The sequence below is a fragment of the Electrona antarctica genome, assembly GCF_951216825.1.
Source record: "Electrona antarctica genome assembly, chromosome: 1".
Lineage (NCBI taxonomy): Eukaryota > Metazoa > Chordata > Actinopteri > Myctophiformes > Myctophidae > Electrona > Electrona antarctica.
In genome coordinates, this window is record NC_136806.1 from 57,929,520 (window position 1) to 57,957,106 (window position 27,587).

General features: G+C 44.3%; 1 protein-coding gene across 1 annotated transcript in view; it reads right to left on the minus strand.

Annotated features, from left to right (window-relative positions):
• Positions 1–1,225: 1,225 nt before the first annotated feature.
• The window catches only part of fgf13a (fibroblast growth factor 13a), a 47,911-nt gene continuing 21,549 nt past the window's right edge, over positions 1,226–27,587 (minus strand). The window contains exons 4-5 of the mRNA XM_079508294.1: positions 9,055–9,253; positions 1,226–3,878 (exon numbers count right to left, since the gene is read on the minus strand). Of these exons, the coding sequence (XP_079364420.1) occupies positions 3,742–3,878; positions 9,055–9,253 (336 nt within the window). The 3' untranslated portion in view covers positions 1,226–3,741. The remainder of the gene's footprint in view (positions 3,879–9,054; positions 9,254–27,587) is intronic.

Below are 27,587 nucleotides of genomic sequence, written 5' to 3' on the forward strand. Positions count from 1 at the left end.
AGGGGAGTATGTGCCTCCGTCTGAATTTGTGACATCATGCCGACTGCACCATCAAATCTGACAGCTAGGACACACAGACTTATTTGTGAATCCCAAAGGTCAAATTAGCCTTCATGATTTTGGGGGATAAACAATGAACTCAAGAACATAATATACAGTACAATTAGTGTAATATCACTTATATGCCTATATATCTCATTCTGAAAGTAATCATTGCTATAGTGTTCAGTAACAGGGGTCTCCCTGCTCTTTAGTAAACAGAAAATACATGCATTTGCAGCATTTTGAGGTCACTCAGGTCAGGATCAGGCTCACATTTTATAGTGTTCTGGTTCCAATTTTGGATTGCTCTATTTTTTATTTTGTTCCATTACTTCCAATTTCACCCATTAATCCATGTATCCTGGAGATCTGTCGGTCTTATACAAGTTCACAAAAGGTCATGACGTGACACATGTGAGCCTGTAGATCTGCTATGTTGTGCTATTGTTAAGAAATTGTTAATGTTTTAAAAAAAATAAAAATAACAATAAATAATTTCAATTTAGAATTATTGTAAATTTCCTTTGCCTATAATGACATGCCCCAAACAGGGACACTGAGTTAGTGGTTATAGAAACTGTGCAGCTTCACAAAGTGAAAACGTGCCGTAATTGTAAACTGTAAACCTGTAAATAAAATATGATACAATACATCGAATGACAACATTTATGTTTTAAATCGCTTACAGGGGCAATAGCTAAAGGGAAAGGGTGCATAACTCCTCCAATGCCCGACAGCGAGTAGCCAACCTGATGTGACTCCAAGTATGGCCAGACAAGTTACATGTTTCCAGCTTCTCTACTGTTAAAAAAATGAAAAAATAAAAACACAGCCCCTAGCAATAATCAAACGTACAACCCATGTATTGCTTTATTACATTGACCAGGTCAGGGGGAGAACTGTAAGCGTGCACACCAGTCTGGACTGGTGTCTTTACAATTTACAGTAAAAACTGTCGTTAAGCTCAAGGTGATCCATCTGTGTCATCTGAACAGCTCATCATCCTAATGTGGCATATACAGTAAACCCCTCCCACAAAAAACACACCACACACACGCACGCACGCACACACACACACACACACACGTGCGCGCACACACACACACACACACACAATATGGACTGCACACATTCGAGGCGATGACGCAAAAGAGGAAAAAGCCAAACATATTTTAAAATTAAATCTTAATATAAACATTTTATTTAGTGCATTTTGTGTATACAACAAATAATAAACAATTGGAAGGTACCAGACAGCCATGTCAGCCTGTCGTGTGTGTGTTTTTTTTATTATTATTTTATTTTTCAAATCAGATTGATCCTGGACATTTGGAACACATGATCCAACATGGGTTAATACACATAGCCTACAATACATCATGCAGCTCTAGACCAGAATCCCCTTCCCTTCTCCCATGCAACAGATATTCACCCAATAAAAACCACCTCCTGAGGAGACTCATGACAAAGAAAGCCTCCCCGAAGCATGTGCCAATAAAGAAGCTGAAGGGAAAGGGTACACAGCCCACAAAAAGGGTCCTTTTTGTACACAATAATTGTGTGTTGTACATGCCCTGTGCAAGAGAGGGAAAGTTTTTTTTTTTTTTTCTTCTTATAGTATATATTTTTTTCCTTGTTTTTGCACTTTTACAAATGACATTACCTATAAAATGTTAAGCCACCTAAAATTCCACAGTATTCATTTCTTTAAATATAGAAAATTGTCACCACGATAAGTTACTCAAACACATAACAAGATTCCTTGGAAGGATCTGACACCATATATTCCTATATGGCGGACAAAATCGGCCGATAATGGTCGACAACGAGACGAGGGGGGGTGGGGTGGGGGGGGGTCTGGAGTATGTCACACAAACACGGGGGGAGGTGGGGGGGGGGGGGGGGGGGGGCGTACAGAGACATGATATGTGACACGATAGAAACAGAAGGGAACGTTGGGGGTACACACTGAACAGTCATTGTGCACCTCTGTCTGAGTACAGTATATCAGCAGAAAGCACTGACTAGACCACCAAGCAGGTTGCCAACTTCCACAGGCTTGAAACTAAATAAAAAATAGAAATCATCCCTTTTCCCCACTGTTCCTCTCTCCTCCTTGATATTGTTTCTATCCCTCGTCAGAAATGTGCGATAAGAAATAAAAAAAAGAAACTCCCGGCTGTGCCTCTATATACTGCATACTGGCTTGGTTTTTGAACGGCTTAAAGGGAACACTCTTTCAGTTCTGTCTTTGGTGTGCTGGAACCCCTTTCAATGGCGGAAACAGCAACAAAAACACAAATACTGAGGAAAGGACGATGGAAGGATTACAACATTGTGTGTGTGTGTGTGTGTGTGTGTGTGTGTGTGTGTGTGTGTGTGTGTGTGTGTGTGTGTGTGTGAGTGTGTGTGTGTGTGTGAGTGAGTGTGTTAGCGTGTGTGTGTGTGTGTGCGTGCGTGCGTGCGTGCGTGCGTGTGTGTGTTGGGGGGGGGGGGGGGGGGTAACAAAAACAATAAACTAATATTAAAACGTTCTCAGGCTAATTCCAAAAATAAAAAATAAAAGCAAGGTTGCAGCTGTGGCATCTCAGGAAAAAAAGAAAAAAAAAAGAAACAAAACGAAACAAGCAAGAGACACCCTGTCCCTCATATACTTCAGATCAGCTTGAACATAGGCTTTGTTTTCCCCATGCTAGAGAGAGCTCAGTCTCTGCGCGTCGTGTCGTGTCGTGTGCACTAGAATGCAGGAGGAGAGCTACCGTCTGGCTGGCTGGCTGCATGCCCCAGCAGGGCTGTGGGCTGCTCCGGGCACCAGGGAGGACATAGCAGACATCATCGTATTCACAGAAGCTTGGATGAGACAGAGGACTTGGGGAGTGGTGTGGCGGGTGGTAATAACCTCTACGGTTATTACCGTACATCTGCAGCCTATGATGACAGGCTACCTTTGAATGCCCACCGGCCTGCCTGCCTGCCTGCCTGCCAGCCAGTCTGCCTGCCAGTCTGCCTGCCTGCCAGTCTGCCTGCCTGCCTGCCTGCCTGCCAGCCAGTCTGCCTGCCTGCCTGCCAGCCAGTCTGCCTGCCTGCCTGCCTGCCAGTCTGCCAGTCTGCCTGCCTCCCTAACCCTGTCTGAAATGGTTGGTGACAGTGACGCATAAGCAAACGTTATGTTATCGTCCATTGGAAATAAATAATAATAATAAATAAATAATAATAATACTAATAATACTAAAGATGAGCTAAATGGCCATGTGACCAACGGAAGAAAGGAAATATGATTTTTTTTCCTTTTTTTCCCATAGTATTTTTTAAAGTCAAGAATGGATGATGTTGTTGTTGATGTCGGACTATTGATGTGTCGAGGACAAAAGAAAGATTGCCCCCAAGATATGGTTAGCTATTCATGATCAGTGGGTTGCGTGTAGGGTGGTGGTAGATGAGAGAGTGTGTGTGTGTGTGTGTGTGTGTGTGTGTGTGTGTGTGTGTGTGTGTGTGTGTGTGTGTGTGTGTGTGTGTGTGTGTGTGTGTGTGTGTGTGTGTGTGTGTGTGTATATGCTTTGTGTTGTCATAGCTAATCCCAAACTGCTGACTGGAGACAGAAGTCTGCTTGAATTGACGCTCTTGCTGGAGGTAAGGTTTTTTTTTTCGTCGTTCTGCCCGGCGGTGGCGGTGGCGGTTGCGGCGCTGCGGCAGGCCCAGCTACGTGGACTCATGCTGGCTCACAGCCTTGCCTCCGTTGAGCGCGGCCGAGGCACTCCGGCTCTTGGTGGGCGTGCCGCTGCCAGAGCGGGAGAACTCCGTCAGGTCGTGGAGGGATGGCTCTCTGTACATGGCCACTGTGGAAACACACAAAGACATTGTAAAACATGGATGAGGTTTTTGGGACAGCAAAACTATAAAGTCCAGGCTGTTTCGATTCAGTCAAGTCCTCTGCATTGGTGGTGGTGCTCTTGTATCATAAATGTATCCCGTACTGCGTTATGGAGGAGGGACAAAAACAGAATGAAGCCTGCAAGCATAGCCTGCTTTTCACATTGGCAGGGTTTGCTGAACCGAATTGAAGATCTTTTATACAAAATAAACCACGACCACCTTGCACTTCTCACCAATCACACACGGTGTTCAGCTAGTGGAGATGTTCGCCTAATTAGAAGGGCCAAAACACTCCGCTTGGGCTTACCGATGTATTTGTGCTTGATATGGAATGGCTCTTATGGGAATGGAATGGAATGGCTCTTATCTATATAGTAGCCGTCTGTCTTGTGTGTCTTTCTGTGCATGTCAGGTACTAATCTTGCAAATCAATCTGGACTAATCAGTGCCAAAATGTGTAAAAAGCTGTTTTTATTGCCACAGAAACTAAGAAAGGCATTATATATATATATATATTCAGGAGCGTCTAGTGCCTTTGCTTTGCTGTGTGTGCAGTGCACACTGCGTCCCATTCAGCAGATTCTGCATCAGTCTCTGGCTTCAGGATACTATAGTCAACATCCTTTTGCCTAGAATGCCGTTTGATGTCCGGCCCACGGGGAGTGTGTGGCTGAAACAGCGAACCCAACACTGCAGAGGGGCCCTGCTTTGCCTAGCATTTCTGGTTATGCCGGCAATACACAAGAGCATCCATAATGTACACACGCCAATCAAAGGCAGGACTTCATCGGGAAATGCCTGAGGATCGATACCAAGCTTGTTAGCGATGGTGTTAAGCAATTATAACTTTGGAGCCGACTGACCCAGGGGTCAGGGTATCACCTCGACAAAACTGCTGCTAGCTGTTCTCACGAGCAACCATTAACACCCATACTTCCAGCAACACTGTTGATTGTATTTCTCTATTTTTCACGTGAGGCACACCAGCCCGCAATGACCCTCTCGCAGTTAAAGGTGCATGCATGCTTGTTGAGATGCGCTGTGTGCATTCTAGGATCATTCTAGAACGTTCTATGGGGATTTGCTCCGGCTGCATTTGTATGACCCATGCTGAAGTCGCTTGTCGTCCGCTCACTTGGCCGCATTCGGCTTACAGAAAGATGAGAGAGGCGAAGTGAGGCGACGGTTAGAATTAAAAGCTGTGGGCTGATAGAGGCTTGTGCACTGGAACCAGTGGGGGAGTAAGGAGCGGCTGGTGGAGACGGTGTTGCCAGCGCAGAGACAGCTCTCTAATTGGTGCCCTGTTAACACCACCGCACGAGAATCTTTATGAGCTGCCTCTTGTCTCCCTGTTTCCTTTCCTTCCTTCCTTCATTCGTTCAGTCATTATTTTCTCTCCGTTTCTTCTGTTCCTTTTAGAATTGTGCTATATTTTTTCTTTCTGCAGCACTGCATAACGTGAAGTTTGAGTAGGATACAATGGCTGTAAAAAAAAATCTTTGGATAATAGCACAAACTTCCTCACTGAATTTATTTGTCCTTGACGTTTGGTATGAAATACACAAACGGTCGAAAAGCTAAAAGCTGATTGTATTTTTCTCTGTGTAGAGCCATTCTCTGGCTATATTCAGAATCAGAATCAGAATCCTTCTTTATTGCCATGACATGTAAACATGTTAGGAATTTGGTTTGGTGGACAGCAGAGTGCAGTTACAACATTAGGACAAGTGCAAAACAGGACAAGACAGTGCAAAAACAACATGAATGCAATGAATAGTGAATAAATATAAAGTGCAGCGAGTTCAAATGTTCAGGTCAGACAGCACAAGTCAGTCCATATTCACTCTGAGTGGGGATGGAGGGAGGATAGAAGGGTGTTGAGGCCCCCCAGACAGCCTGTTAAATGGAAGTGAAAAGCTATTAGGGAAGCTATTAGGGATCTCCGAGAGCAGTCGTAGATTGGTAATGAACCCCGGCGTTCAGGAGAACCACCAGCCGGACTACAATACGATGCGTCTTTCACCAGAGAGCTGGCAAACAGGACATGTGTTTGGAATATGAAGTCCAGCATAATGAATCAAGGGATAAATATTAGGGGTGTAACGATATAGTAACTATCGAAATATCGATTTTCATTTAAAAAAAAAAAGTAATGTAAGAAATGTAAACGGCAAATATCGTATCGTTTGACTTTGTATCGCATCTTTTTAAAATGGAGATAATCGGTATCGAATCGTTTTGCAATGTAAATAATATATTTGATCAATGCTAAGTATTTGTGCATTACATTTAGCAATTTTAAGAAAAAAAGAAAAATATGGGGTTTCCATTCCATATAGCTACAATTGGTCTATCGATAAATGTGTGTATTCTCTGTGTTCATGTCAAGGTGTGGGTTTGTCTTGTCCATATGTGTTCGAATACAATGTCCATCTATTAGCCAGAGAATCACTGTGTTTACTCATTTATATTTTCTTCAAACATATTTAATGTATTTTCTAAATAGTTACTGTATCGATTACAAATCATTGAATCGTATCGTATCTCATATCGCCATAATGAACCGATATCGTCCATGTATCGTAATACGTATCGTATCGCTGTTAAAATGTATCGTTACACTCCTAATAAATATAGAAGTCTTTTCTGTCCTGACAATTTTAGGATTCACAGGGATATCATTATGCCCACATAATATTGTAAACTATAGAGCGTCGCAGTCCCCCCTACCATGGACCAGGAAATGAATCCCAATGCATTTTTCCCATAGACATTTCAAAAAGTATTTATTTAAAGACGGTTACGCCGCGGACAAAGCCAACTCGAGTCGTGACAACTCATGACAACACAAACAATATTTTGGACCAAACAAATAATTACAAAGAAGAAAAACAACAAAAAAGTGTTGTAACCTGCCGTTTTTTTCTTCTTTCTAATTATTTGTTCGGCCCAAAAATTTGTGTTTGTTGTCATGATTTGTCACGACTCGAGTTGGCTTTGTCCGCGGCGTAAACGTCTTTAAATAAATACTTTCTGAAATGTCTATGAGGAAAATGAACAGAGAATAATTTCCTGGTCCATGGTAGGGGGCGGGACTGCGACGCTCTATATTGCTAGACTGTGTTAGTAAGTTATGTGTTTGCACTTAAAGAATGGGGTAAGAACGTAAAAGGAACCAAACTTGACAGATTCAATTATAGTGAACAGACTCAGCGATCACGCAAATAAATAAACTGCCTGCGGCCTTCATTGGTTGAATGACTAATATGTCTAGCGCTTCCCTTTTACACTCACATACAGATTCTCGTGTGCCTTTCATCTGGCTGAAGTGAAAACACACCCTCCCCCTCTCTTCCATCGTTGCTGACAGGTACGTCTGCATCTTGTTGGGAGATGAAAGGGCTGTGGTCTTTTCAACACAGAGTGCAGACCCCAATGCCTCCCGCCCCGCTCTCCAACAATAAAATGTTCTCATTTCTCCATAACCACGTGTATAACCACCGCCAGGTACAAGACCAGGATGGGTGGGGCTCCCCCTGGCTCTCCTGTAAAATATAATGCCTCGCCGCTTCTATTCAAAGTACAGAACTTTGTCACTTGTACTGCTTCTGTGCACAGACGACAACGCTTCCTGGTTGCACAGCTTTGGCTCCAGTGGAGTGTGAACAGCTGTATGTCTGAAAGCTTTCGATGGCCTGGTCCCTGCCATGCCTCAATGTTAGGGAGACTGAGAGAGAGAGCAATTCAATCAGTCTTTACAGGGGATGTTCTGGGAAGCTGCACTAGCGAATCATATATAGGTTGCCAGCAGTGGTGGAAAAAGTACTCAAAGTTTTTTTTACTTAAGTAAAAGTATCAATATTGAAATATAGAACTACTCGTAAAAAAAAAAGTCATAAATTCAGGGTTAGGGTAAGTAAAATGTTTTCTAATAATAATAAAACATCTACAAAGTAACTAGTAACTAAAGTTTTCAAATAATTGTAGTGGAGTAAAAATACAATATTTGTCTCTGAGATGTAGTGGAGTAGAAGTAAAAAGTACAAATACCGCAAAATTGTACTTAAGTACTTAATTGTAAGTAAGTTACTTTCCACCACTGACTAGCGAATGGTACAGGTTGCCAGGGTGGCGGTTCAGGTGGGTTAGGAACTGGGAAGGACAGCGTGTTCCTCCCGGTTAAACTCCTCACTGTCAGGTTAAAAGAAGCGGCTGGCCACATCACGTGTTTCAGTTGTCTACAAACTCCCTAAGACCAACCGACAGGTGTCAGCTGTTAACTTTATCGCTGCCACAAAACGTACAAACGTAGCTAGGCTAACAGTACCTACTGGTGCTATCTACGCGTATGTTCGTAGACAACCGTATACTCCATATATGAAAGCAGCGACCGATTATTTACCTTTTAGCATTGCTCCGGTTAGTATGGAGAGCCTCCGTCCCCACCAGCTATGGGATTTTTAAATCCAGCTCCGTTGAGCCTCCATTATAACAGGATTTTCAAAGCACTGTATCTCAAAAGGTTCGAGAGCTGTCCATGGTGGGCCGCCGCGCACCCGACGATCGTAAATCATTTGTGAGTTTGTACCGCATCGATGAGCAAATGTAACTGGTTGTAATGATAGCTAAGGGGTCTGAGCTAATGCGAGTGGTGATGTGCTCATAACAAAGGCTGAATAACCCCGAAAGGAAATCAGGATCGCAGCATTAGAGCGGACGGGTGGCAGTCCTTACGTGTGCTTATGCTGCCCCCTGCTGGCAGCTAAAAAGTGAAAGACTACATACGGGAACTGGGAATTGGCTTAATGACTAAATTGGAAGCAAAATGAGAAATCAAAATAAACATATAAATAAATGCATGCAACCAAAGACAGGAGCCGGACTTGCGCTTAGGCCTTTGCAAACTCACAAGAAGCAGATTGTCAATGCACTACTGGCTGAGTCATCAGGCACCCCAGGGATGCGGGACATTATAATCAACGCCAAAAGCCAGTGTCTCTCCTTGAAGCTTTTCCCCTTTGGAACAAAATGACCCGTCCAGGAATGTTGGGAAAAGCAACATTGCTGAATAGTCAAGAAAAGTTTCTCTATAGATGATAATGAGCACGACGTATACATCCTATAAAGAAGGGCTCTCACCTTTCAGAGGTTTGGGGAGGAAATGGGCTGCTGGCTTGTTCTTCTTGACGTGATTCCCCTTCATGATTTCTCCCTCTTTGTTCAGACCGAGGTACCAGCCCCTGCCCGACTGCTGCTGGCGGTAGAGCATGGAGGAGTACGTCACGTAGTAGTTCTCAAAGACCGACTCCTTGAACTTGCACTCCGGCGTAAAGTGTTCCTGTTGAAAGAGGGTGAGAAAAGAGGAGACAGCTGAGTGTACACGGTGGTCGCCGCCGGACACTAATCAGTGTGGTCTCGAGAGGATTATTTTCATACTCGTGGGCAGCCTACTCACAGAGAGCTGCTGAAGTATACAGTAACACTTCATTAACACCTTGAGGGCCCCGGGGTTATTTAATCCATTACATCAGAGCGCCCAGCGATTTATAGCAGCGAAGCACATTTAGCGACGGACCGGAAGCTATCCCGGATGTAGCTGAAGTGTAGCTTGATGTAGCCAAAACACTCCCGAGGCGATCGACAACAACGGGAGGTATGATTAATTCGAATGCGAAGGGACTGCGACGGGCCGTCTAACAGATAATCTTTGCTTAGAATTGGACGGAATGATTTAGATCAAGAGTTATTCACGTTTTAAGATTTCCGATGTCGTCGGCTAAAATGGGGTGGGGGGGGGGGCATTTTCGATGACGTCCCACTGTTGCGCTACATCGAATGTTGCGCAACAGACGCTCCCAGCCTGTGGAGCGATGCGATCGGTTTTGATATCAATAATCTCTGTCCTATTAATAAATCTCCGTCCAGGGCATTGCACATAATTCATCAATAGGACGGAGACCTCCGTCTGGGGCCCTTAAAGTGTTAAGGAGTGTGCGTGTCCGACATGCACTCCAGCACAATGAGGGCCAGGGATCCATTTCAACGCCCCTGATTGAAGATTTCCATCTCTAGAGGGTTTCTCATAATGCATGCATTCCATTTAGCATGGTGAATAATGCAGTGCTTTACAGCATAGATAACAGTAATATGACAGATACATTGGATCATTAATTAAACATACGGTACTGCATGATGAAGAGTGCGGGATTCTCATTTTACTCCCCATCTTAAATTATGTATTGGCTGATTCATAGTCTTTGTCAGAGGTCTGTGCCCTTTATTTCGGCTTCTGCTCAACCAGATCGTTGTGATCATTTGACTTACTACAAATAAAATCCAAGCACTTGCATTGGATGGCGTTAACAATCTGAAGTGCATCTTTGCACACCTCTATGGCGAATAAGATGTAAGTCTTATCTGCAACTTCCTACACATATTTGAATATAATATGCTCCTCATACCATAAATCAACTTTGGTCAAACAAATGGGTTCACTTTAAAAAGGGAACTGGTGGTGGGAAAGTCGACCGCTTTTTATTTAACCCATTTTGGGCGGGAACCCCTTTTGATGTTATACTTTAGCTATTGAAAAATAGCAGATCTACAAGCTTGTAGCGCGCCACCGAGTGGCGCGCTACGAGCTTGTAGGTCTTCTATTTTTGAAAAATCGTGAAAATAGGATTTAGAAGAAACTTTTTACATTTCGAGGTCAGGCCTAAATGGGTTAACTTATTTTTTATGATATGTAGTTTTATAGCCGAGCAACATGTACTATATTTTACTTTCCTGAATATTTAAAATATAGAAAACAGAAAAATAGAAAATTTGCTTGCTCCAATTTCAAAATCAGGCTATACAATTCAAAAGTCATTAGCCAATTATTTGGATCAGCTGCTGCACAGAACAGTATTACTGTATCATATGCCTAGTCCTCCTTGGTGTAAAGGAACTAAGTACATTTACTCAAGTACAGTATAACCTACTGTTTTTGTAAAACCTTACTGGAGTATTTCCAATGTTCATTACATTTACTTCTACTCCACTACATCTCAGAGGCAAATATTATACTTTTAATCCACTACAATTATTTGAAAACTTTAGTTACTAGTTACTTTGTAGATTTCGATTATTATTGCATACACATACATTACCCATTTCAGCCCTATACATTTCAGCCATTTGAAAATAGCCGGTCTACAAGTTCACAATGAGTTGCGATGAGAATCATGCAACACATTTTATTATTTATATTATTTGTATTTCTTTATATATATATACACATTTGAAAACGTGTGCAATGGGACATGCTGTGTAATGAGTACTTTCTACTTTTGGTACTTATTTTAACCCATTTTGGGCGGGAACCCCTTTTGGTGTTAGCATTCTGTTATACTTTAGCTATTGCAGATCTACAAGCTCATAGCGCGCCACCGAGTGGCACGCTATGAACTTGTAGGTCTGCTATTTTTGAAAAATCGTAAAAATGCGGCACAAATCTTTGAGTGCATTTTGATACCAATACGTTGGTATGCTAGTGTTATTCAGTCTTCTCAAGTAGAGCAGTAAGCTACACATCCCCATGTTGTGTCCTGCTGCCAGCATGAGAGAATTGGACTGCAGAGGCATGCAGCATTAAGTCCCCACCGCGTGGACTGAACTCAGCTCACGTGTGCACATCATAACTCACAGTTGCTACAGTATTTAACCCATTTAGGCCCGACATCAAATTTAAAAAGTCTTCTAAATCCTCCAGTTTTCTGAAATACCTGTGTTTCTATATCAGTGGTGCTCAATATTTCATGTCAAGGACCCCAAAGATTATATGTAATTTGCCTCTGACCCCCATCTGAAAATATGTTGTTCCAGGGACCTCCCCAGAAGCAAAGATTTGAGTTAAAAACGTCCAAATTAGAGCCACATTTTCATGATTTTTCAAAAATAGCAGACCTACAAGCTCGTAGCGCGCCACTCGGTGGCGCGCTATGAGCTTGTAGATCTGCTATTTTTCAATAGCTAAATTATAACAATGTTTAAAACACCAAAAGGGGTTCCCGACCAAAATGGATTAATGCCCGAAGCACTTGTGTCTCTTTCGCTAATGAACTGGCTGTTCAACAGACCCATGGCTCAACTTGCCGTCTGATTTTGCCGTCTACTGCCCATACTGCACTTTCTTTTTTTTCTCCCCACGATTTTGTAACCCATTTTTCACCCCTGTGTCAATTATCTAATGTGATCCTTGGCTCTACACACCCTCCGCCAACCTAGTCCATGGGGAGAGCAACGGACTTGAACTCATGCTTCCTTCATGCCCGAGTGTCCAAGTTGCTCCTTTACACGTGACAGGGGGGAGTTTCCCTGGTTGGACGTATAGCGCGTGGAAGGAACACGTTATTCCGACCAGTTCCTTTCCCCTCCATCAGGCGCCCCGGCTGGCCAGGGGGAGGCAGTTTAGAGACCAGGATTACTGCATGTTTTTTTGTGAGGGTACCTACCCTAGGGGACACGGTGGAGTGAACATGTTTGCATGTTCAAACTCCACACAGAAAGGCCCTTTCGCCAACCCCGCCTCGGGTATGGGCACTGATGACGCGGAGGAGGAAACACGCCGCCAGCACCCACAGCGTCCCGAGCGGGAATCGAACCCAGGACCTTCTAGCTGTGAGGCGACAGCACTACCAACTGTGCCACCGTGCCCCCCCCCCCCCCCATACTGCACTTTACACCACTCGCTCCACGCCTACATTTGGGCCAGTTCCTGGTGCCCACTGTGTACTGTATATAGGAGTTGGCAATTAATGCTCCACCAGCTATATGGCTTATTTCCCTGGAGGTGAAAGTGTAGGTACTGTACATACTGTACATACTGTACTGTATGGATAGTTATATAACCACTTTTTAACAGCCTGCTGCTCAGGGACTACAGATGAAAATTAGCTTTTGGTTAAACTCTGGCTCATTTACATGGATATGACATACTGACATAATGGTTAATGTGCACTGTCCCTGGTAAACACATACACAAATAATAAAATATAAAAAGAGCGTGCTACACAAAAGGTTTGTTCACTCCGCGAGGCTGCTTTGATGGTGAATCTACAGAATATAATCAGCTAAGAGAGGAGAGTGTGTTGCCCCCCCTGAGACTGGAGAGATGGTAGATCGGGGAGGAGGCATTATCTGACTGCGACTCAGCAGTACAATGCACGTTGTGTCGTCCCTGCTCTTCATTTCTCCCAATTGGTTCCCAATTGGTTCTGGACATTTCTTTCATAGGAAACGGTGTGCACGGCACTGGGTATGTACAGTACAGTGTGAAAGGAAAAAATGTATAGTATACCGTATTCAAGGCATATATGCATACTCTATCATGAGCATGTATGTTTTGCATTTGCATTCTTATGTACTAAAAAGACGCGCGCGAACGGATCCAATGTGGCCAGCCTGTAACTTACGATCCAAACCCTTGTTGTTGTTTCTTAACCCATTTTGGACTGATTTAGGCGGATTCTAAAAGCAACTTCCAAATCCTGACCTACGTTTTTTTTGAAAAACTTCAAATATTTATAAAAAAATTACAAAACAAAATCACACCCGTGTGAAGTAACAGGTGCAACTCCGTGTGGGGGTCCCCGGGGGGTCCCCGGAACTTCCAGACCCGCGGGAATGTGCCCAGGGTGCCGGGCCGGTTCCGGCGAGCCACCCCGCGTCCGAAACGGTTGAGAAATTACAGAGTTACCGTGTGGAGGTTCCCAGGGGGTCCCTGTACTGTACTGTACTGTACTGTACTGTACTGTACTGTACTGTACTGTACTGTACTGTACTGTACTGTACTGTACTGTACCACCTGAAATCATACAGTTAATATGTATGTGTGTGTTAGGCTGCACAACAGTGACACTTGATTCTGAAAACCAAACAAATGCAATTTCCGCGCTCAGACACAGCCACCCACCCAGCCCGCCAGGCACACACAAAGCTACTTTTAAGGAAGTGGTTGCACCACTTAAAAATGATGTCGTTTCATACTGTACATAGCAACAAGAACGAAGAAAATGGGTTCCCGTCTTGAAAGATAAAAACCTGAGTCTTTGGCCTACTGACAGTGTGCAGAATAGATCTGGTGCTGATCGGTCTAGCTAGCAAACACACACTTCCAGACACACTTATTATCATGGACATTTCTCTTAGCCATTCAATGAGCTCAAGGACTAGACTCGAGGTCTGTCTGTGGGCTTAACAGCCAGGCACTGTTAAACCCACACATCATAGACTCATAGCTCTCTACACTCATCTGTCACCCTCTCTTCCCCGTGTTCTTGTCTCACACAGACAACAGCAGTCAGGGGAGTGGTGACGGAAATGCAGCCGGTGTCAAAAGGAGCTCGTGACATGTCACCTCTGCGGGGACACATCATGTCGGCTCTGTCCTGGCTCTTAGCTGAGCTGGAGCCTTATGGGTGTCCGAGAGCAGCACTAAACACTACGAGGATGATGGATAGATAACTGTCTGGAAAGCCATACATTGTTATCGTACAAAAGGGTATTTTAACCCTTGTTCAATAGGCCAATAATTTGGCAGACATATACAGTACATTTATTTTGGTGTCACCAGAGTTTAGTTATGTACAGGGAGGGTACTTTTTGAGAGCAGATTAAACCACTTAAAAGCAAGCATGGCTAAACATGGAACATTAATGGTGAAACACTCATCACAGAAGATGAGTATAAAAATAGAGTTGACTGTTAACTCCCAGTGTTTATTGCATATCGTCTCTGTCGGGTGGAAACCTCATTATGTCCAAAACATAATGAGGATCAGGATTCAAATCAAATAAAAATAAAAATAGCAAAAGCTCAAAACAAGCTTCTAGATTTTTGTGTGACGCTGCATGTAGTATGAACAATTCATACTAGAATAAACACAAAAAGTTAAAAAGAGGTTTCTGCCCGACACCTTTCGATCCCCTAGGATCTTAATCAGGATTATTAAAAAAGAAAACGCCATACGACAAATTCGATCGATTTAACTAAATTCCGTTAAAATGTTCTGTTAATAATATACTGTATAGTGTTGGGTGGAAACCATGTAGAGTATAGGTCCAAAACTGTAGCTTTTCAGGATTGGCTATTTTTGCTACTTTTGCGTGAGACAAAAAAGGGCATTCATATGAAATGGAGAAGAAAGTGAACAAATGAAGATACAAGGTTTCTGCCCAACAGCGACAGCATCTTAAGTCTATAATGGATTAGCTGGTGTCCAACAGCCAGCCCTCCAGCTTTGAGCTGATATGCCAAGAGAATCAATGTGTATTAGAGGCCATGTCTGCAGTTGGTTACTTCTTTGATCTCAGCCTCAACCCTAGACATGCCCAGGGATATCTAGAGTCGTCCTGTGCGACTGAGTGCGTGCGTGCGTGCGTGCGTGCGTGCCCTGGGCCTCAGATGGCTATGTAGGTCCTAGTGCAGACACAGCAAGTCCCTCAGGAGTGTTTTTTTTTAATTGTTTTCAAATAATATTAACACTAATTATGCTAATGACGTGTATAGACATCTTTAGGTTTAGGTTTTATAGGTTTAGGTTTTATTGATATCAAACCATTTTATAAAAATCTTTTTTTTATTTTTCTTCAGCGATCCTAGACCGGTTTTGCGAATGCGCACTGCCGTTCACTTCCTTGTTTACGGGCCGTCAAAACTTGCTCATAACATCTACGGCGCTCTCCATGGTTTTGATCTTAGCGCCGATGTTCTGTGGTCATTTCTGACTACCTCAACGAGGCAAGCACCTCGTTGAGGTAGCGTGTGTGGTACTAAGGACACTTGCACACACTCGGATTTTTAGCAGCGTTTGTCCGCCGGTTTTCTGAAAGACGTGTCGAGTCTGCAAGGACCCTTAGACTGACTTACTGTACATCAACAATAGAGTCTGCAAGGACCCTTAGACTGACTTACTGTACATCGACAATAGAGGGATCACAAACATGCAACATCCTGGATGTAGATTAGTCAACGACTGTAAAGGTTTTTGGACAACCACTGATCTGCCCAACTTCCCACTTGGCCACACCCTCAGGTCCTCAGCAATATGCACGTTTGAAGGTTGTAGGAGTCTCAAGCACAAGGACGATTGGTTACACACACACACACACACACACACACACACACACACACACACACACACACACACACACACACACACACACACACACACACACACACACACACACACACACACACACACACACACACACACACACACACACACACACACACACACACACACACACACACACACACACACACACACACACACACACACACACACACACACACAATGACTTTATAGAAGGATTACTAGTTGATATGTACGGCCACCATCCGCAACTGATCTACTACCAAGTGGAGTGGCTAATGCAGGAGGTTTGAAGGTCAGCTGAATTAGAATCAATTGAACGCCGGCCACAAATTAATCTGCTTGCAGTACATACTTGGCGAGGGATTGGATTAAAAAGGCAGCGCTTTATCTTGTGAGAGGTAATTAACTGCCATTATGATTATGACATTCATGAAAACAATGCAGGCAAAGCATTAAGCCACGTTGAGCCAGAGAGATTGACTCAGATCCGTACAGAGCTGCCTGCCTCCCCAGGCTATGTTGTTGTATTGTCATGAATCATGATCTCTTCCTGATCACATGACAGTCCACTTTGTCCATGTCCGTCTGTCTCATCTCTTCACCTATAACATTAACAGTACATCTTGTAGATAAGTGGGAGCCGATGGAGGTGTCGATGGCCGGATCTTCCTCCTAACATGCCTTTCTTTTATTTCTCCAATGTCTGGCCACCCATTAACCTTCTCTTAAACACCAGGCTGAAAACTTAAAATGCCACTTTTGTCGACCACGTGGCTTCCCGCGTCCGCGCGTCTTACTTGTAACAGTAAATCCTGTAGATAGGTGGGAGCATAAGGACGTGTCGCTGGCCGGATCGTCCTCTTAACCCATTTTGACCCGAGATCAGATTCTAAAAATGTCTTCTACATCCTGACAGTTTTCTGAAAAAGCTATGTTTCTATGTCAGTCGTTCGATTTAAAAAAAAATAGGAGACCTACAAGCTCGTAGCGCGTAGATCTGCTATTTTTCAATAGCTAAAGCATAACATAATGCTAACACCAAAAGGGGTTCCCGCCCAAAATGGGTTAATTAATTAATAGTTAATGTCTTTCTTTTATTTCGCCAATGTCTAGCCACCCATTAACCTTCTCTAAACACCAGGCTAGGGCATTTTGTCTAGACTGCAAAGGAGACAAGGCAGTTAAGCTTAGGTCAAAATGTTAAAGCAATACATTAGAAACCTCCTATATTATCCTCCTTGCATACTTGATCAGCTAAGTAATGCGCTGGTCTTTTTCTTTCACTTTTGAATCCATACCGCACCTCAGCTCGCTCAATCACTTTTCCAATCTTACTTATTCCACCACTGTCCTCCTTCCAAGACCCATGCCTCTCCTTTCCTTAGTTCTTTCTGTCTGGTCAGTCTGACTGGCGGCGGCAGCCCTGGACGGCACTCATTTCACGTACAGTTATGCCCTTGCAGCAGTCGGTGGCTAAATAATGGGCACAACAGTGGCCAGCTGTCAGCCAGGCGGGCTGTGCACTACCTATTAATAATGAGCTTATGTGGATTTGGCCAGCGACACAGTTGCTGGGGATAGGAACCGGGAATCTATAACGGCAGGCGCACACAGACACAGACACAAAGCAAAGATGGAAGTCGCGGGCTGCTTGCCAGCTCTGAGGGCTGATGGCGACAGACACCCCCCTCTGACCGACACAAGGAGGGGGCTAAAATGGCTGGGGAGGAGGAGAGGAGACCGGCCCAGTTCTATTATAACAGGACGGTGATAGACAGACATAACCGTATCCACTTGACTGGGCTCCAGCCATATCTCTCTCTCTCTCTCTCTCTCTCTCCTTCAGTCAATAGCTGCAGATATCCAGTACTGTTCACTGAAACCAATCGCCCAATGGTGTGTGGGGGTGGGGGGTGGTGGGTGGGGGGGAGGTGAAACGCACTTCACTTTAATCACGATCCCAGTGGCAGTGTGGGGGGGGGGGGGGGGGGGGGGGGGGGCATTTTAGATTAGAAGGAGGAAGAAAAATAAATAAATAGCAAAAGCTATCGGCATAGAAATGATCTCTGCCATCGTGTCACCTTGTTCCCCCAGGTCTTGTCTTTCTGCGGTGTGTAGTGGTTGGGCTAAATGGACTTTAGATGATCCCATTACGCTTACATGCAGCCTTTAACTTGACTGTATAGAAGACTGCAACAACGAGGCCCTTTCCCCCAAAATGGTGCACAGCTGTCAGCTTGTCGCTTCCATTATGTCCATGGACATTGATTGTGATTTGTTTTTTCCATAAGAGCGGCCATTATTACAGCGTGAGCCTTAGTGTAAATATGCCGCGAGGTGGTACAAAGAATACGTCCGTCCTCTTATCATGGAGCCAATTAGCCGAGACGGATACATTAGATCAAAGGCTCTGCTGTTTGCCGTGTGCAGAACCACATTAACCCTAGGAGTCTCTCTCTCCATTTTGGGCACATTTTCTAAATGTTTCAAACATGTTCCATGAAGAATTGTGAATATTTGAAATAAAAAGATTGCGGTACATTTCTGCTATTTGTCATATACAATGAAGTATAAACCCCCACACTAGTAAAATAAATACTCACATATGAGTGCAAACAAACACACATGCGGACATATTGTGCATAACACAGACCTTGCTGTGTGCGCGCCTGTCAGTCCTATCAGGGCTTGTGTACCGCAGTCACGTTGCTGGGAGATCTGTGACGCATTTCTCCTGCCTTTGTGGCACGGGGAAATCCCGCAGTACCCCCCCCCCCCCCCCCCCCCTTCTCCCTCCCTTCTTATGACACTACCCCCCCCCCCCCTCCTTCTCCCTCCCTTCTTATGCCACTATCCCCCCCCTCCTTCTCCCTCCCTTCTTATGCCACTATCCTCCCCCCCCTCCTTCTCCCTCCCTTCTTATGCCACTATCCCCCCCCTCCTTCTCCCTCCCTTCTTATGCCACTATCCCCCCCCCCTCCTTCTCCCTCCCTTCTTATGCCACTATCCTCCCCCCCCTCCTTCTCCCTCCCTTCTTATGCCACTATCCCCCCCCTCCTTCTCCCTCCCTTCTTATGCCACTACCCCCCCCCCTCCTTCTCCCTCCCTTCTTATGCCACTATCCCCCCCCCCCTCCTTCTCCCTCCCTTCTTATGCCACTATCCCCCCCCCCCTCCTTCTCCCTCCCTTCTTATGCCACTATCCCCCCCCCCCCTCCTTCTCCCTCCCTTCTTATGACACTACCCCCCCCCCCACCTTCTCCCTCCATTCTTATGCCACTATCCTCCCCCCCCCTCCTTCTCCCTCCCTTCTTATGCCACTATCCTCCCCCCCTCCTTCTCCCTCCCTTCTTATGCCACTATCCTAACCCCCCCCCCCCCCCCCCTCCTTCTCCCTCCCTTCTTATGACACTATCCCTCCCCCCCTCAAAGGGTGTTTCCTGGCTGTGTGGGATCACGTGTACGGTACACGGTAACATTATCAGTGTTAGGGATGGGATGATATGAAAATGACGTGTCATGATTATCGTGTGGCAAAAATAATTGTGATTAAGGATATCATCGCGATAATCCGAAATAATGCTTTAAACTTAAAATGGCACTTTTGTTAACCGTCATGGACCACCAGCATCCCAATTCCGGGGTGAAGTTTCGCCCCCAAAATAGCCGATCTACCAGTGTTTGGCAAATCGATTTGTGTAGTGTGGAATAAGAGCGTGCCAAATGTGCTCTTTACAGGTCCGTTTTTATCAAGTATAGAGGATTTAAAGGTATATTCAGTGATTTGACTTAATTCAAATATCACTTTTTTTTTCTTTTTTTCTGGATAATCCTCCCTACTATAGAGTGTGCTGATCATATAAGGAGTTCCTCCCTGTCCCCAGTGAGCCCCTGGGGTCAAAAAACCCTAGTTTCAGTTTTGGTGGCGGGTGGCAAAGCCTTCATCCAATCAGGATGAGAGGGGCCTTCCTCCAATCATGATCGACTGGGGGCGGGCCTTGGTGCACATGCTGTTGGCCTGTTGCACTTCCCCCCACTGTAAAGCGTGCATGTGCACATTTTGTTACCGGGGCGGACTGGGTGGTTTTCCAAATCACCCAAATCACTGAATGCTCCTTTAAGTAGTACTCATTTTGCAGCTCAACAATAGCCAATTCATCCCATTGTATGATGGACATGGACAATTTCATGATGAAATCAAATCCCCACGATACGATTATCGTCCCATCTCCACATCAGTGTTCATCTAACTCAGTGTTTCAAATCTGAATGCAGAGGACTTTACTGTGCAGTGTGTGTGTGTGTGTGTGTGTGTGTGTCTGTGTTGTTTTCGTTTGTGTGATAAACAAGCAGGGGAAAAAAAAGTATCGGCCTCTGTGAGGGGGATCATAGTACAGTAAAATGGTTAGTGTTCATTTAAGCTTCAGTTTTCACTCTCTGGGAGTTTAGGTCCCCCACATACACACCGGGGGGCGTTTGTGTGTTTTAGTATTTAGTTTTGTGTTTTTTTAATGTGATTAATTCACCCGAAAATAACAGTTGTTTGTGTCGTGAATACACCCACACAGAACACTGTTAGAATAGAATAAAATGTTCATTTGGAAAGAGGAACAGCATGAGTAAAGGCATCAACGTCTATGAATGAGGCATCAAACTATATGAACCGTTTTGGTGCGGAATGCTCTTTCATATCAGTCATTTGTCACATCCCTGACTTAATACTGTATCAATTCACAGTGCACGTGGTGCTTTTGTGTGGTTTAATATCATAGGCACCTATAGGCTGCATGGTAATCCAGCCTGATAGCGTGGTGCGGGTTTGAGTCCCGATCCCGACGACATTTGCTGCATGTCCCCCCCTCCCCCCCATCTCTTCCCTGTCAAACTACTGCAAATCTATCAAAAAAGACAAACAGCCCAAAAATGGATGACATTTTCTCAAGGACTTAAATATACTTCACCGTACAATAAATTGTGAGAATCTGCAATGTGTTTGTTTGTTTGTTTGGTTGGTTGGATTTGCACAATGTAGGTTGATGTAGTTAACACACATTTTAAATTAAATTGTTAAATTGTTATATTTTTTGCTCAGGAAAGGGAAGTCTGGAGTTCTCTGTTGAAACTGTTGCCCCCACGGCCCGACTCCGGATAAGCGGTTGAATTGGGACTGTTTAGGGAGAGGTCGACTGACAGATGCCATTCTAATGGGGCGTGCGTGCCCCTAGACAACCTGTCACGTGCAGTACAATGCAAACTTGCCTGTAGATTTGCAGAGACATACAGTACATTCAGTACAGTTTGATCAGGTGTGTCCGCGGTCCTCTCACCATGTGTGCACAATCACGTCTCTTTTTACACTTATATCAAGTGCTTTGTCTGGCGTGGTGTTTTAGCGCTGAAGGGGGAATACCCACTCAGGCTCTTCTGGCGGCAGTGCCTTCAGGGCTTTATGACCCATGTAGCTGTGTGTGTGGGACTGGGTGGGGAGGGACCTTTAGCAAGCTGTGTGTGTGGGACTGGGTGGGGAGGGACCTTTAGCAAGCTGACGTAAGCAATGCAGCAAGAGGTTCCCTTGTACATTTATTACACACACACACACACACACACACACACACACACACACACACACACACACACACACACACACACACACACACACACACACACACACACACACACACACACACACACACACACACACACACACACACACACACACACACACACACACACACACACACACACACTTCTACTGCACAATCATGCTGGTAATGCGTTGACTGTAAAAAAAAAAAAAAGAAATAATAATAATTAAGCGATGTAACAATATCAAGGAAGTGCAATCAATTATACCATTCACTCCCAAACAGCCGCATGCTGGCTGGCTTCAGGGGAGTATAATTACTTTAGGTTTCCACTATAATGTTTCCCCTCGCCGATCATCTGAGGGCAGAGATGCTTGTATAATGGATCTGATCTAGCCTGTTAAAGGTATTGGCCAGATGCTTCGTCCAGCCGAGCCAAATCAATGCCCGCGCAACAATCCCTTTGTCACCCAGGCAACCATATCCCGACTCTAATGTTACCAATTAAGCCAAATGAATTGGGAGGCTGAGCGCGGTGCGGGGTTTTGCTGCATGCATCCATGGTTCAATGATGGTGAAAGTCACAGAAGCTTAAGCCAAGGCTTGGCCCTTAGAGACGAACCCAGCTAAATACTCGCCTTTCAACATCCTGGTCTGTTCATCAGAGTGGAAGTGGATTAGCAGGCATCTTTCTCTCTCAGCTATAAAGATGAATCGCGCTCTTACAATATTAATTTGTGTTGGAATAGATTGAAGTGCTTTATGCTGTAGGGACAACAAGACCCTCGCAAATACCAAAGACAAACACACTCGCGCGCAGGACGAGCACACATGGGAGCAAGCAACACGTGCACGAGCAACACGTTTGTGCATGCACAGCACACGGGCAAACACACACACATGCATGCGCGCGCAGACACACACACACACACACACACACACACACACACACACACACACACACACACACACACAGGCTTGTTAATGACACAGCTCATTGGAGAGAGGCCCTACAGCTCTGTTATTTACCAAAGGCATTGTGCTTATAGTAAACCCTTGAAAAGGCATGGATGGATGTGAGCCAAACCGCACACATCAAACAGGAGCACACAAAGTCCAAACACGGTACAAGTACATACAGTACAAAGTTTGACACATGCACCCTTCTCTCTGCCTCCGATTCTCCCTTTATCTCACACGCACGCACGCACGCACGCACGCACGCAAGCACGTAAGAGAGGGATTTATACAAAATACTCCATTACCTGCTAGCATTGAAAGGCAAACCCTCAGACTCATGCGCACAGCGCACGCACATGCAGCGGGGACTGGACGAGACTAGGCCCACAGTGACTCACACACGTTGATCTCAATGACCCACCCGGAAGTTAACACAATCCGTGCCGGGATTCCTTCAAAATAGGAGCTCTGGGGTGCCGGAAAGACATGGCCGCTTTTACTCTGAAACCCATGACCCGGAAATAATCCGCAAAAATAGTTTGCTTTACATTGCCATCGTTTTAATTTATACGATATACGATCCAAAAAGCGTTGATATTTTGAGGGAGAGACGGATGAGGAGCAGAAATGAAGCGCTAGTATATCCGTCAGATCAATATCAATCTTGTCGCGCTGGTCATTTTGAAAGTAGCTCTCAAGTCAATAAAGTGTGGGCACCCCTGGTGAGAACAACTCTTTTGAGAATGTAAAAGTTTTCAACTGAATATTTGAATACTCTATTCTACATAAACCCCCCCCCCCCCCCCCCCCCCCCACGCACTATTGTTCAATTTACTGAAGTAATAATAATAATAATAATAATAATAATAGAGGGCTCAGGCAGGGCTGCGGGAAGATATTTACAGTAGGCGGTGCTGAACGTTCAGCAGGGGGTGCGCGCCTGTGTTGTTTTTGGCTGCAATTTATTTTATTTTAGTTTTAGTCATAGTCTCTTGAATAGTGTGCATGGGAGGAGGGTGCCCCTACCCCCCTCAGCCATGGGGCGAGGGGCAGATACAGAGATGCTAGAGAAGAGTGAGAGAGATAGTGAGAGGCTAGAGGATAATACATTTTTAATTATTGACTCTCCTTCTCCTACACATTGTGACCATGTAGATGAATACATTATCACAAGTGCATTCTGCCTCACCCACACACACGCTCCTCTCTCTCTCTCTCTCTCTCTCTCTCTCTCTGGAACACAAAACTATACAAGCTCTCAAATAGCAGTTAGATTAAATTAGATTATTATGTGGGACATGGATCATCTGCAGGGACTGGAATAAATATGTAAAAATCTAAACATTGTATGTTAATGTACATGATAGCATCCGCACGCACGCACGCACGCACGCACGCACGCACGCAAAATGGGAGACAGCCTGATCACAGAGCCAGCTGTTCCCTTGCTAGAATGCGTCATCTAGTGCGTCTCCATCATTGATTGGGAATCTCCCTGCGATGCTGCCCTGCAATTGGCTGCCGGCTGCTGCGTTTGGCTTCAAAGGGAGCACTTTACCATAGCAGCACGTACTGCATGCCCAGCGAGTCAGCAGCTATTAGGCAGCCAGCTACACACTCACATCAATCCAATCCAGCCGACTGATTTAGGAATCTGGAATGGAAAGTGCTAACCTTGTCATTTCCGTCCATCCGCTACAAATAAAAAACATCTTCCAATTCACCAGACTTGCACTATACACCGTGCAAAATGCAACGTATACTCAAGAGCTTGTATAGCCTATTCATTTATATATTTTTCCAATAGGTTTTTATTTAATTTTTTTATGGTTTTTGGAAGGTAATTCAAAGATTCGGTAATCTCTGATTTTTAATTGCAGTATTTGAAACATCTGAATATATAATAATATTATATATTCATATAGGCTATATTATAGCCTATATATAGCATATATATATATATATATATATATATATATATATATATAAACTATAGGGTTCATGTGGTTAATTATAATGTAGGTTATCATTCCCCCCCCCCAAAAAAAAGAAAGGGGTGAGGGGGTTCATAAACTATAACCATCATTCTTCATCGCTTGCGAGCATAACATTAACATAACATTTTTTTTGGCCTCCTATTTGTGGAGAAGTTCCTTTTGGTGTTTGTTCCCACAAGAGATGGCTGTATAACCAGGGACGGAATTTCATCCGAGTTTGACCTTATGTTCGACAAAATACAAATCACACCCGTGTGAAGGCGCTCTAATCTTATCATCCTACATCATCCAATAAAAAAATTAATATAACATGCCCTATAGTTCTTTCATGTCATTGGGATAAGGCATTACACAATGCCCTACACTATATATACCGACGCAAATAATATTAACGAGAATTATATACATAGCCGATTAGCCGATTTTGCTCAGAGACATATGTAAATTCTCCTTTCATTGTCAATGGCATTTAATGTTTGTGTTTAATCGTCTCCACCAGGCCGAAGGCATGGGGAGAGAGTATGTTTTGCACTGTGTGTGTGTGTGTGTGTGTGTGTGTGTGTGTGTGTGTGTGTGTGTGTGTGTGTGTGTGTGTGTGTGTGTGTGTGTGTGTGTGTGTGTGTGTGTGTGTGTCCGTCCATCTGTTACCAGCTAATCTCCGGCACCGTTAACCCGGTCAATGCCAAATTTTGCACACGCACTCCCCGGATGCAACGATGAACCTCTGCCCCAAGAACGGCCTGTTATAGCGCCACCAGGTGGCCGACTTTTGAAAAACATTTTTTTTTTCATATTACTCCTCCAGATTCTGTCCAAACATCCCGCAAATCGTTACACACTATCTCTATTGTCATGTGTTCAAGACGGATCTGTCCGATATTTCATAATTTCCTAATTGGCTAACATTGGCTTTCAAAGTTTGCAGGATTGGCCCGTTTTGAACAAAAAGCCTCAAATCATGAACGGAGTGTGCAATCTTTCACAGACTTTCCTACTAGGCTGAGGAATATATCCCACCCTATTCACATTGGCCTGTTATAGCGCCACCAACAGGTGGATTTTTGCAAAACACATTTTCGGAACAAAATGCCTCAAATCATCCAATTGCCATCCAAGGCACGAGAAGAAAATGTCACCCTTTTCACATTGGCCTATTATAGCGGCACCAGGAGGCCACAACCTGACCTGGTGGAGACCTGTGCCCCGAGGGGCACTTTGTCTAGTTCATTTTCGTGTCAATGGCAAACGTGACACGAGTGAGGCTAGCACCCCTCAAAAAATTATATGCCTTGTGGCCACAGTGGCCGGCCGCACAATTTCAAGCCTGACACGAACCAGTGGAAAATCCATAGAGTTATATATAAACTAGAGAGCGGACTGCAACGCGAGCACAGAGCACGAATTTACTCTCTAATGTCTCCATGTCACGCAACTATTCCAGCACAGGCAGGCAGCGCTCCCAATCCTCTTTCACATAATGTTCTCATAATGTCCATTCTGGGCGGGAACCCCTTTTTGGTGTTTTAAGGATTATGTTATACTTTAGCTATTGAAAAATAGCAGATCTACAAGATCATATAGCGTGGCACAGAGTGATCTGCTATTTTTGAAAAATCGTGAAAATGTGGTGCAGATCTTTGAATAGATATTATAAAGTTTTGTAAAACAACAGTTTGACTCAACGTTGTTTGACTAGCTACTTTTCTGTAATTAATATCTTGCCCGCGGTGCTATTTCAGTTGTGATTTGATTCTGGCTGGTTAAAATGACTGCAAATAAGTGTTTGTTCAATCAATGCATATTCTCTGTTGAGGGTGAGGTTGGTTGCAGTTCTTTAATAATCCTTGTGGATTGGTCCACGTTGTGCTGTGCAGGGGGTCCTAGCCAGCAGGATCCATCGTTATTCAATTAACCACCTGCAGCTTGAAGTGTCTGCTTAATTGGTACACCAGTGGAGCTCATATCGTTAAAATCATCAATCTTCGGACTACAGGGGAGGCAAATTAAATAAGGGTGCGTGCGTGCGTGCGCGCGTGCGTGCGTGCGTGCGCGCGTGCGTGCGTGCGTGCGTGCGCGCGTGCGTGCGTGCATGTGGCGCCTCTGGTGGTTCCCACTGATATGATACTGAATGTGTTCAAACCTGAGCTCGAGTCATCATGACACACAACGTTCTCGACAGGCTAGGGGGAATTATGCTGAAGAATGAATGATCTGAGTCTATACACTAAAGCCGCAATCTGTAACTTTAATGTCATCCTAACCGTGATTTGTAAACGGTTCCAAGCCACAAGCACCAACATTTCTACTGCCGAGCTAATACAGTAAGTCTGTTTTGGGTAGACGACATAATTACATTCTTAACTTTATGCACCTCTTGTCATTCAACCAATAATAATGGTCGTACCCAACCACCGCAGACCACTACGCTCATTTACTGTACATGATGTGTTGATTAATGTGCACTAGCTGTCCCTGGTAAATAAATAAACCACACTAGCTGTCTAAGGTAAATAAACCACACTAGCTGTCCCTGGTAAATAAATAAACCACACTAGCTGTCCCTGGTAAATAAACCACACTAGCTGTCCCTGGTAAATAAACCACACTAGCTGTCCCTGGTAAATAAATACACCACACTAGCTGTCCCTGGTAAATAAACCACAATAGCTGTCCCTGGTAAATAAACCACACTAGCTGTCCCTGGTAAATAAATAAACCACACTAGCTGTCCCTGGTAAATAAACCACACTAGCTGTCCCTGGTAAATAAACCACACTAGCTGTCCAAGGTAAATAAACCACACTAGCTGTCCAAGGTAAATAAATAAACCACACTAGCTGTCTAAGGTAAATAAACCACACTAGCTGTCCCTGGTAAATAAATAAACCACACTAGCTGTCCCTGGTAAATAAACCACACTAGCTGTCCCTGGTAAATAAACCACACTAGCTGTCCAAGGTAAATAAATAAACCACACTAGCTGTCCCTGGTA